Source organism: Quercus robur, chromosome 7 (genome assembly GCF_932294415.1).
Source record: "Quercus robur chromosome 7, dhQueRobu3.1, whole genome shotgun sequence".
In the NCBI taxonomy this organism is placed as follows: Eukaryota; Viridiplantae; Streptophyta; class Magnoliopsida; order Fagales; family Fagaceae; genus Quercus; species Quercus robur.
In genome coordinates this window covers 4,795,810-4,811,842 of record NC_065540.1, presented here as the reverse complement: position 1 = coordinate 4,811,842, position 16,033 = coordinate 4,795,810, and the positions used below count along the sequence as shown (strand labels likewise).

Below are 16,033 nucleotides of genomic sequence, written 5' to 3'. Positions count from 1 at the left end.
CCACCCACCCACGTACAATGTTTATTGAAAATCAGAAGATATAATTTTACTAACATTTCTCCAAAGTTAAAATTGTACTAAGTTATGATACATTTGACTTGACCCCTTTAAAAAGAAAAATTATGACTTCACCACTGGCACTGTGATCCATTGTTTTGTGAAAGGGTTTTACTCATGTCCTTGTGACATGACACATGTCTAATCCCATAATAATATACTCTGATATACAATTATACATTATCATAAATAGAGGTGTTAGTTTCTCAAAAAAAAAATTATAAATAAATAGAGGTGTTATAAAAAGTGAGACTTGTGGCATGTCTCCCTCCATCTTTTGTAAACGTTGTCGGTGAGACTCCCAGCTGTTTTGTTAGGCAGTGTTTTCTTCCCTTGTTTTTGTGCCTTTTGGCTTTGCTATTGTTAAAAAGAAATTTCCTTTCAAACTTTCTTGATAAAAAGAGAATGACCACACGTATATATATGAGAGAGAGAGAGAGAGAGATGCTACTTATAACAAAAAAGAAAAATTGGTTACTTTATTCATATTTTTTTTCATCTTATTAATTACTGACATAATTTTTTTATCTACTACTAAACAATCTACTATATTATTGATATTAACAAGCGTCAAATTTTATGTCTTTAGACTTTATCTCTCCTATATATTTTTTAGGGAATAGTTTTGTTGCATACATGTATGCAACTTACGCTACATAGAGGGATATGTGGTAGCAAAATTTTTACTATAATTTATTTATATAAATTGACACGTGACAATGAGCGTAATTGGTGGATTTTTTTAACAATATAATTAGATATTTTTGAGTGATTGACGACACACTCTTATAAGACTTTTGTACTATAATTTATTTATATAAATTGACATGTGAAAATGAATGTAATTGGTGGATTTTTTAAACAACATAAATAGATATTTTTGAGTGACACTTTTATAAGACTTTTGTAGTAAAATTTATAGCATTTATAACATTACTCTAATATATATATATAATTCAATTAAATTTTAATTAGATTCTTAATTTTGCACCACGTGTCTCATTTAATTTTTAATTTTGTGCCAAATGAATTATTGAGAGTAAAAATCAAAAAGTCCAAATCCAACTAGAAATCATTATATATTTTAGAAATGTATGATTTAAAAAAAGTGTAAGTTAATATTATATATAATTTGAATAACTTCTAATAAATTTATATAATTTAAACTGTATAATTGTGATTATTTTTAATTATACTCGCATATATGCACGAGAGTCGAGACTACACACTACTTCAATTAACGTGACTCATCGCTGGGGAGGAAGGGAGGAGCCATTGCCCCCATAGGTTTTAAACATTTCATCCACTCTCGTATAGTTTTTTATTAAAAAATAAAAAATAATTTTACTAAAAGTCCCCCAAAGTTAAAAAAGTTTACTACATTTATGATAAGTTTGACTTGGTTGCCTTGAAAAGCAAAATTATGATTTCACCGCTGTGATCCATTGTTTCGTGAAAGGGCTTACTCGTGCTCATGGCATGGCACATATGTCTAATCTCCCAACAATAGATTTTCATATACATTATCATAAATTTCATAAATAAAGGTATTATAAGAAAGTGAGACTTGTGGCATGTTCCCCTCTTTTGTAAATGCTATCAGTGAGACTCCTTGCTGTTAATTAGGCAGCGCTGTGTTTTCTTCCTTTGTTTTCGTGCCTTTTGGCTTTGTTATTTGTTAATACAAATTTTCCATTCAATTTTTTTTTTATAAACAAATAAAAAAGTGACTATATATATATATATATATATATATGCGCCGGACCGGACAATATTTCTCTTATCTATCACTTACAACAATCTATTACGTTAGCAAGTGTCAAAATATATTCTAACTTAATTTAAGTGTTTGTCTGTGTATGAACGGAGCCATTCATTGACCGGGGGCAATAGCCCCCCTAATTTTTTAAAAATAATATAATTATATAATTATATATTTAGGTACTACTTCTAGCAACTTCGTTCAATAAAATTACATTTTGTCCCCTTATTGATCATTATAAGAGAAATGCTATAGTTGCAAATTTTTTTACAACATTTTTATATACTATTGAGGATGCAAATTTTTACTGGTTTGCATCTAGATCCACCACTTACATCATTTTTTTACTTACTAATAATCACTAATCACAACAAAAATTTGTAGATCTAGTATTTTCCTCCTTTTAAAGTCTATGAAAAAATTTATAGATCTAAAATCTAAAAAAAAAGTATACAAGCCCAAAATATTAGCCCAACAACAAAAATTACCAATAGGCAATAGCAAAGCTAAAATTTTTTTTTGAGACTAATCAACCGATTTTACCAAAAACAAACAACTTAGCCCTTTAAAAATTTTTAAACAAAATAATTTTGTCATTACCAACAAAAGACACACTCTACACACACATAATAATAATAATAATAAAAGAAAATTTTTGCCGACTAAGTAACAGAGCCAAAAGCCGAAACTACTGCATATAACTAATAATAAAACCACCCCCCTAACTCCAAGTACTGGCTCTGTCCCTGTGTGTGTGAAACTTTTTTTTTTGAAAACTTGAATTCTAGCCCTTAACCCCATACCCCACAAGTACTTATACCAGTGAAGATCTCGATCCTTACTCCACACACCTCACAAGACCACAAAAATTTATACTTATAAAGTGACCGTCAAGAGTGTGTAATGATAAACATTTGTTTAATAAAATATTTTTAAAAAGTTTTAAGACCCATTTAATGAAAACTATAAAAAACTATAAAACAAATCAGTTGTTGTTGATTTTTTACATAAAAAGCTTGAACCTCGACTTTTGTCCTTTCACCTTAGGTACTCGTAGAATAATATTCGCATCAAGCGTGCGTGGTTACATCGGTCAATTTTTTTTTAAAGAAGAAAAGTGTCTACTTATTAAGTTATAAACTTTGATTAATCCCACGTTGTACTCTTGTTGTCTTAATGTAATCCTATATATCCCAAAAATAAAACTGACACGTTCCGGTAATCCCTTTCGTGTTTTTTTGTCGTTTTTAAGGCTGACGTGGGAAAAGTCTACCATCACTGACAGGTACAACACTGCCATTTACACACACACTCTCTGCGCTTTGCTTGCTTTGCTTTGCTTTACTTTTCTCACAAGCTATTCCATTTCCGTCCATCTCTGTCTTTGCCTTTGCCTTTGGGAGGAGAAGCAGCCTGTACAGCCAAGCCAAGAAGACTCATAATCAAAGAAAGAATCACTTTTTCACCGATTCCCCTGTCTTCTTCATTCAGATTTCCAAAACGTAATCAAATAATCTCTATGTATGTATGTGTGTGTGTGTGTTCTTTTTGTTATGTAATTTGTTCTTCTTGCTTGTTGTGCTTATTTTCATGTTTTGTGAGTATACAAATGTGTGTTTTGTTACTACTTTTTTTGGTTTTTGGTTTTTGGTTTTGTTTTGAGAAGTTCCACACGCTTACTAAATGGGTTTTTTTTTTAGAGCTTAACACGCGCACCCAAATCGGTTTAGAAAGCACAACCTTGACTGGTCGGAGAAGGAAGTGTTATTTGAAGCTAATACGAAGTAAGAAGCATTAATTTATTTTACAAATACACCACCCACACGTGTTTAAGATTTCGTGTTTTCTGTCTTTATGAATTAAAGTTCCCTTTTTTTTTTCTTGGTTTTAAAGTTCTTGCCTTTTTATACAATTAATCTAATAGTATAATAAATGTATGTATGTATGTATTTATGTATGTATGTATGTATAAAGTAAATGTAGATCTTTCCCTCTCTTTCTTTTCAAATTTCGATGTTATTTTGTTTGTTGATGACGTTGTTGTTGTTGGAAAGTTTTAATTTGTTTTGTTGTTTGGTCAATAAATAATGAAAATAAGGTTGGACTAATTGCAACATGGATCAATGTTTTGTGCTCAGTAGCAAGTAGGGACTGTACTAGGCAATCTGGATTAAAGTTATATTAGGAGGAGCGATTTTTTGGTTATTGTTGTGGTCCAAGAATCACAACATTGCTCACATTGTGCAGAGCCTTTAGGTGCCAAAGACTTGTCTCTCACTCCTAATTTGTTTTAAATTGCTAGGATATTACAAATTTTATTTTTACAAATTGATGTGTCAAATTTTAATATTACCCCACGAAAGTAATTAAGAAATTTATTAATTATGTTGTTGATGTGGTACCAGTCGCATTTGTTGTAACATTTTATAGTAAAATTGGTAGTAGTTTTAGCATTTTCCATTACTTAATTCATTTGTGAAAAGGGGTTTAGTTTATTGTTTGGCTGGCTTGTTCATGTTGCAGACCTTATTTTCTATGGTTTGGATAATGGTTATATCCAGATGTTATTTATAACTTAGTATTTTGTCTGCGGTAGCAAGAAAAGCTTTAGAGTTGGGACTTTTATGATGTTGTATCAAAGTATAGAAAACATTGGCTGAATAATTGTCCTTCTAGAACAGCTTGATCATATATGTTACTTCGAACTGCTAATAGTTGGTGAACAGCCGTATGGCTGGATTACTTTTCCCTTCTTGAAAATCTTTCTGTGGATTATATTGGAGAATATTTATTGACACTTGGCTGGATAAGTAGATATGTAATCTAATTTGTCACAAAAAATAGAAGCATATTTTTTAACTTCCATCACTTTCTTGTGATTATTTTTGGGCAATGATATTTCCGTACAAACTTCTGTACAAATCATATTACAGTATGACTCTTTTTTCCCAGTTGAAACTATGAAAAATGATGATAGAGTTGGTTAAGGAATGAGACTTGACAGTAATTTCGACGCAAATAAGATGTGTAATAGTGTTGATTGTTTGACTAATTCTGGATTTGCAATGACAGATTCATATTTCCAGTAAGTTCAAAGAGGAAAACACTAGTAAAGACTTTCATTTAACCGAGCTCTTCAAGTACGATAGGTTATGAAACAATATGATGAGGGGAAGCCTATTCTAGCTAAAAGGACATTATAGAGAGTTGAGAAGTGAAGGATATCAAATGTTTCAAAAAGGACAAAGGAGGGTTAGTGGTGCATCCCATATCTTTCTGTTACAAAGAAAGCTGAGAAGGTTAGCTCATTGGGTACTAGTGGGAAGAAGGTGAAGTTGGAGGGGAGCAAGGAGCACTTTAAGCTACATATTAGTGAATATTGCAGAACTGAAATGCTAAGTGTTGAGCCTAAGTGTAATAGTCCTGGGAGGGTAGGAATGGATGCCCGTAAGTACAGGGAATGGCCTGGATCACGCATAAGAAAAGCTAATGTGTCAGGTATTGCCATACTTTTTAACATTAAAAGTTTCATGTACGTTTATATGTACAGATTACAAATGGTTGCTAGGGAAGTATATCTGCCCTCAGATTAGATGGTTGCTGAAGATTGCATTTCATTCCAATTTCTTTTAATGATATTATTTGTTTTTATCTTTGTTAAAAGGATTGGATGCACTGGGCTGGGGGAGGGAAGGGATATCACTAAAGTAAAGTCATACCCAGTGCACAAAGCTCCCACCTCTTGCGGGGTCTAGGAGGGGTCATAATAGGCAACCTTACCCCCAATTTTTTCTTTTGAGAGAGGTTAATTCCTAGACTTGAGCCTACGACTTGTCGCTTTTGGTGGTAGGTTCTTGCCATCACACTAAGGGTCGCTTTTGGTGATATCACTAAAATAAAGTGCAAATACATTTTACTTTTTTTCTCTCTTTGATGCCTAATGGGTAATCCCTTGTCAACTTGGCTTGTTGGCATGTTGGTGTAATGAAACTTGGTGGGAGGAGAGCCATGTTGTTCGGAAACTGGTGCCATTTCATGTGGACTATACAGCATTGAAGAGAAGTAGCAGTCCTTAGAGGGATCAAATTGAGATTTGTTATGACTTTATTTTCTTGAGTCTTGCCTTTATCTGGCCTTGGAGAGTTGGAGTTCCAGGTTCTGATGATTTGGGTTTTTAATTTTATTTATATTTATTGAATTTCATTCATGCCTTAAGTGTTTGACTTGTTTTTCTCTTTACCTTTTATTGTTCTTTTGTATTTATTTATTTTTCTCTTCCCTTATCTGGAGTACCTTCTATATACTTCCTGTGTATTGGAGTTATGCTCCCCTTTTCTTTTTTCACGCTTCTAATACATTGTTACTTATCAGAAACTGAAGATAGTGTAGTCTATATTCCCAGGTCTCCAGCTCTTCAATTTGATTTCTTGAAAAGGAGCAGGCTAAATTCTGTAAATTAGGTCATTACACATTAACTTATGAAAAGAAAAAGATTAGGTCATTATACATCTGCACACTTCTGTATATTGGTAAACATCTTAGATATTTATTTTCTTTTGACTTTATAGAGGTTATGCTAGGAAAGAGGGAAAAATTGTCTCAAGGTGGTGGTGGTGGTGCTGGAGCCAATGCTTCCAAGGAATTTGAGGAAGGGGTGGCTGAGATTTCCCATTCAAAAAGGCAAAGGTATCCCTTCTGCTTCTTTCTATTTTAATTTTCCATTATTTTTGGTGCTTTTTCTCTAAGACAGCTAAAGCCAATTTGCAAAATCCTGCTAGTTTGAAGTTCAAGCAGAGGAAATTCTTACCTAGATTAGAGTGAAAAGCACCATTTTAGGCTGTGATGTGTTGTGTTATGAAAAAAGTTAAGAAAGAAAACTTTGTATTATTACTTACTGAGGGAAAACCTATTATAAATAGAACAAAGATGTGCTATACATGGATAGATTATGCCACATGAATTAATAATGTGCTGTCTTTAACCTGCACACTTTATGGGGAAGTATTGTGCAAATGGTGTTTAGGTCTTCATTGTCTCCATGCTTGATGCTGCTCAGAATTTTAACTAGATAAAAATTGAATATAGGTAACTGAAAGCCATTATAAGTCATTCATTTGGGCAACTAATGCATGGCATTGGTGATGTCTAGTGTTTCAGCTATATTTATATGGATGAATTATACAACCTAGGAACCTGTCTGAATATTGATTCAAACTTCTACATATTATTGATGCATCTAATCATTCATATTTGATGTGGTGTGGAATAGCAAAATTTTTTTGGGGACCACTGGGGAGAATGTTTTGGTGGGAATGTGGTGTGGCTCTTTAAGGTACAAGCTAATATACTGCCACTAATCCCTAAATCGTAAGCTGTTAGCAAATGATGAATCTAATCTGATAGTTTTTAGACCCCTTAAAACCAATTGATTTAGCCTAGGTAATTAGCCAAGTTGTTACTTAGTCCAATTTAACAAGTCTAGGTTATCACAATAACAAAGATCAAATCATGCAAAGCAGCGGAAAATAAATAACACAAGATATGATCACCCAAGAAACCAAACCGGTAAAACTCTGGGGAGGATTTGACCTAGCTATCCTCAAGGTAAACTTGAATCCACTATCTTGAAAGAATCGAAGTTCATACAATAAGACTTACAAGCCCCCACGCTCGACTTTTTATTGCTACCAACCATTAGAACTTACTGACACGACCATGTGCAAGCTCCGAATCCACCGACTCCTTCTTTCTTGGATTCACCACCAGATACAAGCACACCCGCTTGTGTTTTCTTTAAACTTCAATTGCAGCAACTGAGTTGATCATCAAGGTGTAGATAAATCTTCTCCTTGAAAACCCTAAGTTTGTGTAAAGAAAAGCTCCTCTAGATCTCACAAGAGATTTACACAAACCGCAATATGAGCAACACTAAAATGTGGCTAGAGTTTGCCTTTTATACTTAGGACAAATTAGACACCCTAAAAACGTTTTAAAACAACTAGCGTTGAGTTGAAAAATTCTGCAGAAAAATATTCTGCCCGAGCTTTGATCGATCGAGCCAGGCTGAAATGCATTAATCTTTTCTGCATTAAGCTCGATTCCAACTTTACATAAATGCACAACTTTGAGCAAGACTAAAACACATCTAAACACATTGTTTTGATCATGGTTTGCCAACAATACAAATTAGAGTTCTAAATACATAATATCCTAAGTCTTTAGAACCTAACATAATCATTTAACTATTATTCTAATACTCCCTTGTGTTTGCGTCCAAATTCCCTCTTAAAAAGTGGAACTCAACATGTTAGATTTGAAGTTTTTAAATGAGAGGTAAGAGTGGAGTCAAGGTTCGAACTTAGGGCCACTTGCTTTGATACCATGATAAACTACCACTAGTACCTAAAGTTTAAGCTGTTATGAAAGGATCAATTTAATCATATAACCATTATTCTGACACATACTATAATAATTTAATATGAAACATGCACTTGATGTGACAGAAACATAGCCATTGACATATTCAAGAAATTCATAAAACTGGACATGGTGAGGATGCAACAATATATCTTTAATCCATATCTATATATGTCTATGTATATCTTTCTATATCGATGTGTATCCATGTATGTATAATGTATATGGATACTTGTATGTATGCTTGCATGCATATATCTATATTTAAATAGTCATCACTGTTCATCTGACCGATGCCCTTTCAGTATCTCATTTGCAGAAATGTTCAAACACGCCTAATGCTTGTTTATTGAGTGTTAATTTGCATATAATACAGAAAACGTTATTTAGAAAAAAGTTGCAAACTTTACAACAACAACAACTGTATTCTGTCTGACATAAGTCTATAGGATATATGATTCCAGCACATTCAGTCTCTACAAATTTAGCATTCATCAACACCTTGTATATTTAACTTAGACAAAATCACTCATCTAGATTGTTGCAGTGAATGATATATGATTATATTGGATGACATCCGTAGTTCCTTGTTACATTTTTTTCTCAATTTTCTGCATGCATCTATAGACAGTAGACTAAATACTTTATGGATTGAAAGATAAAGCATTAATATCTAATAGTTTATGGAGAAGACTGACAATTATTAATTTTCTATTTATGTTTTCAGGGTAGATGTAGATTCTAAACAACAGTGTGTTTCTAATACAGAACCAAGCCGTGAGGCCCATGACTTGCATAACGTCTCTCTTCCTGTATGTTCATTTATTTTTTCTGCCTTTATTTTACTTCTCTTTCCTTTTGCTAGTCACTTCTATTTATAGGACTTTATAATGTGTGGATGTTAGTTTGCAATTCTATAATTTGTATACATTCTCATATGCTTTGTGTCGAAGTATATAGGAAGAATTCAATGAGGAAGATTAAAAATGAGGGGCTAAAAATATGGTTTTGAAAGAGAGAGAGATAAGAAATCTTGGAAAGGGGGAAGATTAAATAGGAGGAGCTAAAAATATATATTTTTTCCCCTCATTTACTATCTATTTATCTAATTCTAATAGATGTATAAGAAATCCAGGCAATGGGAAGTCTTATCATTATCAGTATCATATGTCTTGGTATAGCCATTGGCAACTACTATAACTTTGAGGCATCATCATACCTGTCAGGATGAAATTTAATGATTTATACCCATTTACATCCAACAGCATGTTTGCCATGCATTAAAGGAGCAAGATCCCAAATGTCATTCTGGTGTGTAGTGGCCATTTCCAATTCCATGGCCTGTTGGGTCAGAGAGCGCATCTTGAACAGTTATAAGAATGGAAACACCTGAAAAGGAGGAAATAAAATGGGAGAAAGAAGGAGACAACATCTGGCAAGAAACAAAATTACTAATGGGATGTTCAATAACACGGGAATGTGTACCTTTTCGGTGAGCAATAGGGAGTATGATTTGGGAGTGCATGGCTAATCAGTAGACTATGAGGATGATGAAGGGGTACTGAAGCTGCTGGTTGTGGATGTCTGGTATGGACTTGCAATGGGGCTGGAGCCTTTGGAGTGGAATTCAGTGGCAGGGGATCCTTTGGAAACACTGGCACAGGAGAAGGAATAGAAATAGGTGAGGAAAATAGTGAAGTCAGAGCTGAAAGGGATAAATAACTCAAACTGATATTCCTCTGGTGAACTAGGTCAGAAATATGAACTCAAGGTAACATCAGCACTGCTAAAGTAGCGGTATAAGACTATAGAGTAGTTGTGCAATCAAGAATAATGGAATGCTCCAGTTAATGAGGTAGCACGCAGTTAGAAGCATGTCACTCCAGAAGTGTTTAGGTACATGCATATGAGATGAGAGTGCATTCAACATCATTTCTATTCTTGCTCTTTGCGACCCCATTTTTGGTACAATGCCTTCATCATATAAATGTTTTAGAGACATTCTTTGGCATTGTCGAAGTGCATTATTCAGATTTTATGTCCAAATTGGATTTGGACTTCTTTGCAAAAAGGCTGAAGAATGGACATCAGCTAAGAATGATTTTTCATTAAAAACAACGAAGTCATTCAAGAGTAGTCATCAACAAAGTTAATAAAAATTATTGAAACTTATTTGACACAGTTTGAAAATGACCCCATACATTTGGATGTACTAACTCAAAGGGGTTTCAAGCACGATTGACGAAACTAGAGGGAAACGAACATGATGATGTTTACTAAATTGACAAGCTTCACAAGATAAAGAAGAAATGTGGTCATGATCCTTACTTGACACTTCAACGTGAATAGGTGGATGGCCAAGCGGAGAGTGCTACTACAAGGGAGAAAGGGAAGATTGAAGGGCTGAGGTGGGAGCCAAATCCAGATGGTAGAGACCATCAACCTCGTGCCCCATACCAATCATCCAATTCGTTTGGTGATCCTGAAAAATATTAATCCTTACTAGCCACAATTCCCAACACAAATTTGATTGTTGTTAATTTTACAATTGGGGAGAAGATCATTGTATCAACATCTTTTGTTGAAATCCCTCAAACAACTAATCTGGCTTCAGAGTGTTTACTGTCATCAAGTTCTTTGATCCTATAAACTCACTTATTATGTAAAGCTTTCTTCTCCAATGGTAGCTCAGTCAACTCCAATGTCTAATTTTACTCCCACTTGGATGAATTTTTATCCTGCAATGTTTCATCATAATACTTATGTTCACTACCATCAGACAATAGCCAATTGATAGAAAGGGAGAATACTGTTGTGGAGCTACTATCTTTGGACTATTTTGAACTCTGATTTTCACATAACTTCTAGAAATATCTTCTAACTCAACATTACTCATCATTTTTTAAAAACAAAAGTGACTCCATTTTTTGACTCTAAAACTGACATGTCCTTTTACATCATATCTTCATTAAGTATGACATTCCTTCTAATTATTTTCACATTTTGATCATCCTAAAATCAATAACCGAACTCATCAATGCCATACCCAATTAAAGTACATTTCTTGAACTTCGAATCAGCTTTACTTCTTGCTTCAGAATCCATATGCACATATGAAACACAACCAAACACTTTCAAATATGAAACCTTTGCCTCTTTACACTCCAAGCCTCCTCTGGTAGTTGTGCATCTAGAGAAACAGGACCACAGTTAAATAATTAAGTATGCAGTCAGGTTTATTGTGTTAATTGAATTAACCCAAAACATCTGGGGAAAACTAGTGTGTATTTCCATGCGTCTGGCATGTGCATTAAGTGTTTTATTCATGCATTATACAATGCCTTTTTTCTGCTGTGTCTTTGAAACAACCTTCTCCATTATGATCCCTTTAATAGCTCCAAATTCTTTCAACTCCTTATTATCACTCCCCTCCATTATCTCATCTCAATCATTTTATTTTTAAACATATCTCATTCTCTACAATGGCTTTCCACTTCTTGAATGTATTAGAGAAATCAGTTTTGTATTTCTAGATATAAACCCATGCCTTTCTTGTTGAGTTGTCAATAAAGGTGATATAATGCAATGTCTCTAAGAGATGAGACTGGAGCAGGCACTCACATATCTGCAATTCTGATCTTTCCACTTTGGTTGTTTTGCAACTTTTGAAAAGCTGACCCTCTTCTGTTTCCCTAAGATACAGCTTTTACACAAAGCCAAATTTATAGATTCTATACTTGATAGCTTTCCCTTCAACAATTGTATCTTCATCCCTTATTTTTACTCATATGACCAATCATACGGTGCGATAGTTTTGAGTCTAAGCAGCTGTAACAACATTCTTTTGTTTGGTCATTGTCATGTTAAGAGAGTCATTTTTTTTTTTTTTTTTTTATGATAAGTAAGAATGATATATATACAAACGGCTACTCTATGCATGAAAAACATAGAGCAGGCCCAGGAAATACAAGAACAAAAACAAAATGAAAGCAAAAAAGAAACCCAGACAACATATTAATTACAAAGGAGAAAGAGATCCAAGAAAAGAAGTGAGAGAATCACTAGACGTGAGTCCCCAAGCTTGAGACCAATCAAAAAGAGTCCCACAAAAAGAAGCAAGCATCTTATTGTTGGAACTATCCAAATCCTCAAAAATCCTCTGATTCCGTTCCTTCCAAATGCACCATAGGATGCATAATGGAACTAAGTTCCAAATCTGAGACGAATGCTTCCCCAACCAATTCCACCAGCCAAAAAGCAAATCTGGGATCAATGTAGGAATAACCCAAGACAAAGCTTCACAACCGATGAGCCATCTCACAATGAAGAAGTAAGTGGTCCACCGTCTCTCCACAAGGTCGACACATAATGCACCAGTCTACAAAATCCAATCTCCTTAATCTCATGTTATCACCCGTAAGGATCTTATTCTAAGCTGCACACCAAACAAAAAAAGAAACCCGTCTAGGAGCCTTTACTCTCCATATACCTTTTCAAGGAAAGACAATGGAGGGGGAATCCCGCAATTTGTTATAATACGACCGGACGTCAAAATTCCCATTAGGTTTCAACTTCCATCTCATCCGGTCTCCAACATCCAGAGGAGGAGTATTAGCTCCCAATATACGAAGAAAATGCAGCCCTTCATCCATCTCCCAATCATTAAGATCTCGACTAAAACGAACATCCCAAATTCTTCTAACCTCCGCCCCTTGCCTTGACAAAGAAGCTTCTATAGATGCCTCCTTGTTAATGGAAATACCATACAGTCTTGGGAAAGCCAATTGGAAAGGTTGATCCCCATATCACCCATCTTGCCAAAATCTCATTCTATTCCCCAACCCAACAACAAATTGGCAATTTTTGCTAAAATCCTCACATCCCATATGAATGCCTCTCCACAAACCGCACCCATGAACCCCCCTACCTAGCTTTGAGGTCCAGCCCCCCCATTCTTCCCCATATTTTGAAACTACCACCCTCCTCCATAACCGATCCTCTTCCTTCCCAAACCGCCACAACCATTTCCCCAATAAGGCCTTATTGAAAGTGGTAAGTTTTCTTATCCACAAGCCACCGTTAGCTAAAGGCACACAAACTTTATCCCATCCAACCAGATGAGTCTTGCTATCACCCCATAGAAAATCCCTTTGCAACTTTTCAATTTTATTAGCCACATAAGTAGGAATGGTAAATAGAGAAAGAAAATAGGTAGGAAGACTAGATAGTGTACTCTTGAGTAACATCAATCGATCCCCTTTAGACAAATACAATTTCTTCCACCCGGCTAATTTCTGCTCAATTTTTTCCAAAATGGGATTCCAAATTGAAGGGGAGTTGTGAGAAGCCCCCAACGGCATGCCAAGATAATACATAGGTAGAGATCCAACTTTACAGCCCAAAATATCAGCTAGGGCATGCACATCATCAACCTCCCCTATTGGAACCATCTCACACTTGTGCACATTGACCTTCAAACCAGTTACTGCCTGAAAACTGAGTAACAACAGCTGGATATGAAGAATTTGCTCCACATCTGTGTCACAAAATAGGATAGTATTGTTTGCAAACAATAGATGTGAAACACTTTCCCCACCATCCCTCCTACCCTTAACTTTAAAGCCACGGATCAATCCAGCTCCCTCCACTCTTCTCAGCATCCTATTGAACACCTCCATCAAAATAAAAAACAGCATAGGAAATAGCGGATCCCTTTGTCTTAAGCCCCTTGAACTACTAAAAAAATTAGTTGGAGACCCATTAATCAAGACAGAGAACTGAACTGTGGATATACAAGTACGGATCCACTTACACCACTTCATTCCAAAACCCATTCTCTTCAACAAATCCAGCAAAGCCTCCTAGTTCACATGATCGTAGGCCTTCTCAATATCAAGTTTACAAATGACTCCAGGAACCCTACTCTTCCTTCGGCTATCCACACACTCATTCGCAATAAGAATCGAGTCAAGGATTTGTCTCCCACCCACAAAGCTATTATGAGTCTCAGAGATCAACTGATCTAAAACAACTCTCAAACGATTTGCCAAAACCTTAGCCAAGATTTTATACACACTCCCCACCAAGCTAATAGGTCGGAAATCTCTAATATTAGAAGCGCCGTTCTTTTTAGGAATTAAAGCAATGAAGAAGGAGAAGAGAGGTTTGGTGCACTTTAATGTTTGGAAGACTCAAATGATCATTGGAATTTTGATCTTATAAATACAAAGACACGTGCTTGATCTTGAGAATGATAATTCAAGACTGTTTCACCATTCTAGTTCTTCAACTGGAAGACAGCATGATTATCTATTATGGAATACGCATGTGCCAATTATATTATCAAATAGGAATCTTTAAGCTTCCCCCCCTTTGAATTTATCTGGAATAAATTAGTTTGGAACATTTTTCACATTTTTTCTTATACTTCATGCATGCTAGGATGGAAGGGAATTCATGGCTAGCTTAGCATGGAACTTAATGAAGAATGTCCTGAATTTTGCAGGGCTTAAAATCCCGTTTAGAAGGCAAAACTGATGGTGAAGACGTGAGATGTGTTATCTGCATGCGTGGAGGAAAGCTCCTGTGAGTTACCTGATTTTAATTGGTTTCTTATATTTATCTCTGAGTATCTTATATAAATTTGCAACTGGCATGTTGTGACCTCTTGACCTTGTTATTAATTTTCTCCTCCAATTGTGTTCACCTACATGTTCCTTCCATGAACAAATCTACTTCTATGTTAGACTTTTGAAATCTTATATGTAATGCATCTACTCTTACATAGGATTGGACCTGCTTAACTGGGGTCCTGGGCGGAGTGGCTTTGGAGTTTGGATATAGACCTATTGTTTAAAATATATTATTCTGTATTTTCTGGTATCTTGGAACTAATACTGTCTGCCGTCTGGTTTTGTATGCTTGAAATTTGTTTATTAAGAAGAGAAAAAAAAGTAATATACTCTCTCTATACTGTCAATAAATTACTGATTGTTTCAAAAGCTTAAGTTGTTAGGAAATGATGAAGTTAATTGTTGAACCATTTTGTTACACTCCCCCTCATGTGTGGTCCCAAATTCTCCCTTTATAATTGCGACCCAAAATGTGAGATATTTAACCTTTTAAGGTAGATAGGAGGCAAGATTCGCACTCAGGACCTCTTGTTTTGATATCATGATATATTATTGATTGTCCCAAAAACTTAAGTTGTTAGTAAATGGCAAATGTAATCATTTAACCATAATTCTAACAACGGTAACATGCCCATTATGGCTTGCCATATTTATATTTGATTATTGTATCTTGCAATTGAGAAATTGGTTTTTTTCCACCTGATAATATCTCTGTGATGTTGAGAGGTCCTTGTTGCAAAGTTTCTGCTAATTTAATTTTATACATGATAATGACTAAGAATTATCAGTCCAGTTTTGAAGTCAACAATTTGGAATATGCTGAGCATAAGTTGATAGAATCTGTAAAATAATTTTAAAAAGAGATCCGCGAGTTGCTTTCATCTGTATCGCTTTATGCTAGCCACTTATATCTTTATGTCTTAAACTTTGCCTATTTTCTTCGCTACAATAGCAGAAGCTGCGATGGAAAAGGGTGCAAAAGGAGGTACCACCTCTCTTGTCTCAATCCTCCTCTGAATTATGTCCCTCCTGGAGTATGGCATTGTGTTTGGTGTGTTAAAAAGAAGATGGAAATGGGCGTGCATTCTGTCTCTGAAGAGGTTGAATCTATCTGGGATGCCAGAGAGGTGGCTTTGGATCATGAAGGTATGCTGCAAAATACTCA

General features: G+C 35.0%; 1 protein-coding gene across 14 annotated transcripts in view; it reads left to right on the top strand.

Annotated features, from left to right (window-relative positions):
- Window positions 1–3,107: 3,107 nt before the first annotated feature.
- Window positions 3,108–16,033, top strand: part of LOC126691856 (uncharacterized) — a 32,851-nt gene continuing 19,925 nt past the window's right edge. Inside the window, exons 1-9 of one of the 14 annotated variants that reach the window (XM_050387102.1) lie at window positions 3,109–3,340; window positions 3,520–3,603; window positions 4,892–5,317; window positions 5,484–5,974; window positions 6,222–6,279; window positions 6,388–6,505; window positions 8,964–9,048; window positions 14,742–14,821; window positions 15,821–16,014. In XM_050387102.1, coding sequence (XP_050243059.1) covers window positions 6,393–6,505; window positions 8,964–9,048; window positions 14,742–14,821; window positions 15,821–16,014 — 472 coding nt within the window. In that variant the 5' untranslated portion in view covers window positions 3,109–3,340; window positions 3,520–3,603; window positions 4,892–5,317; ... (1 more) ...; window positions 6,222–6,279; window positions 6,388–6,392. Of the gene's footprint in view, window positions 3,341–3,519; window positions 3,604–4,891; window positions 5,318–5,483; window positions 5,975–6,221; window positions 6,280–6,387; window positions 6,506–8,963; window positions 9,049–14,741; window positions 14,822–15,820; window positions 16,015–16,033 lie in introns of those variants that run through there. The other 13 variants (XM_050387103.1, XM_050387100.1, XM_050387099.1 and 10 more) reach the window with 13 other exon arrangements.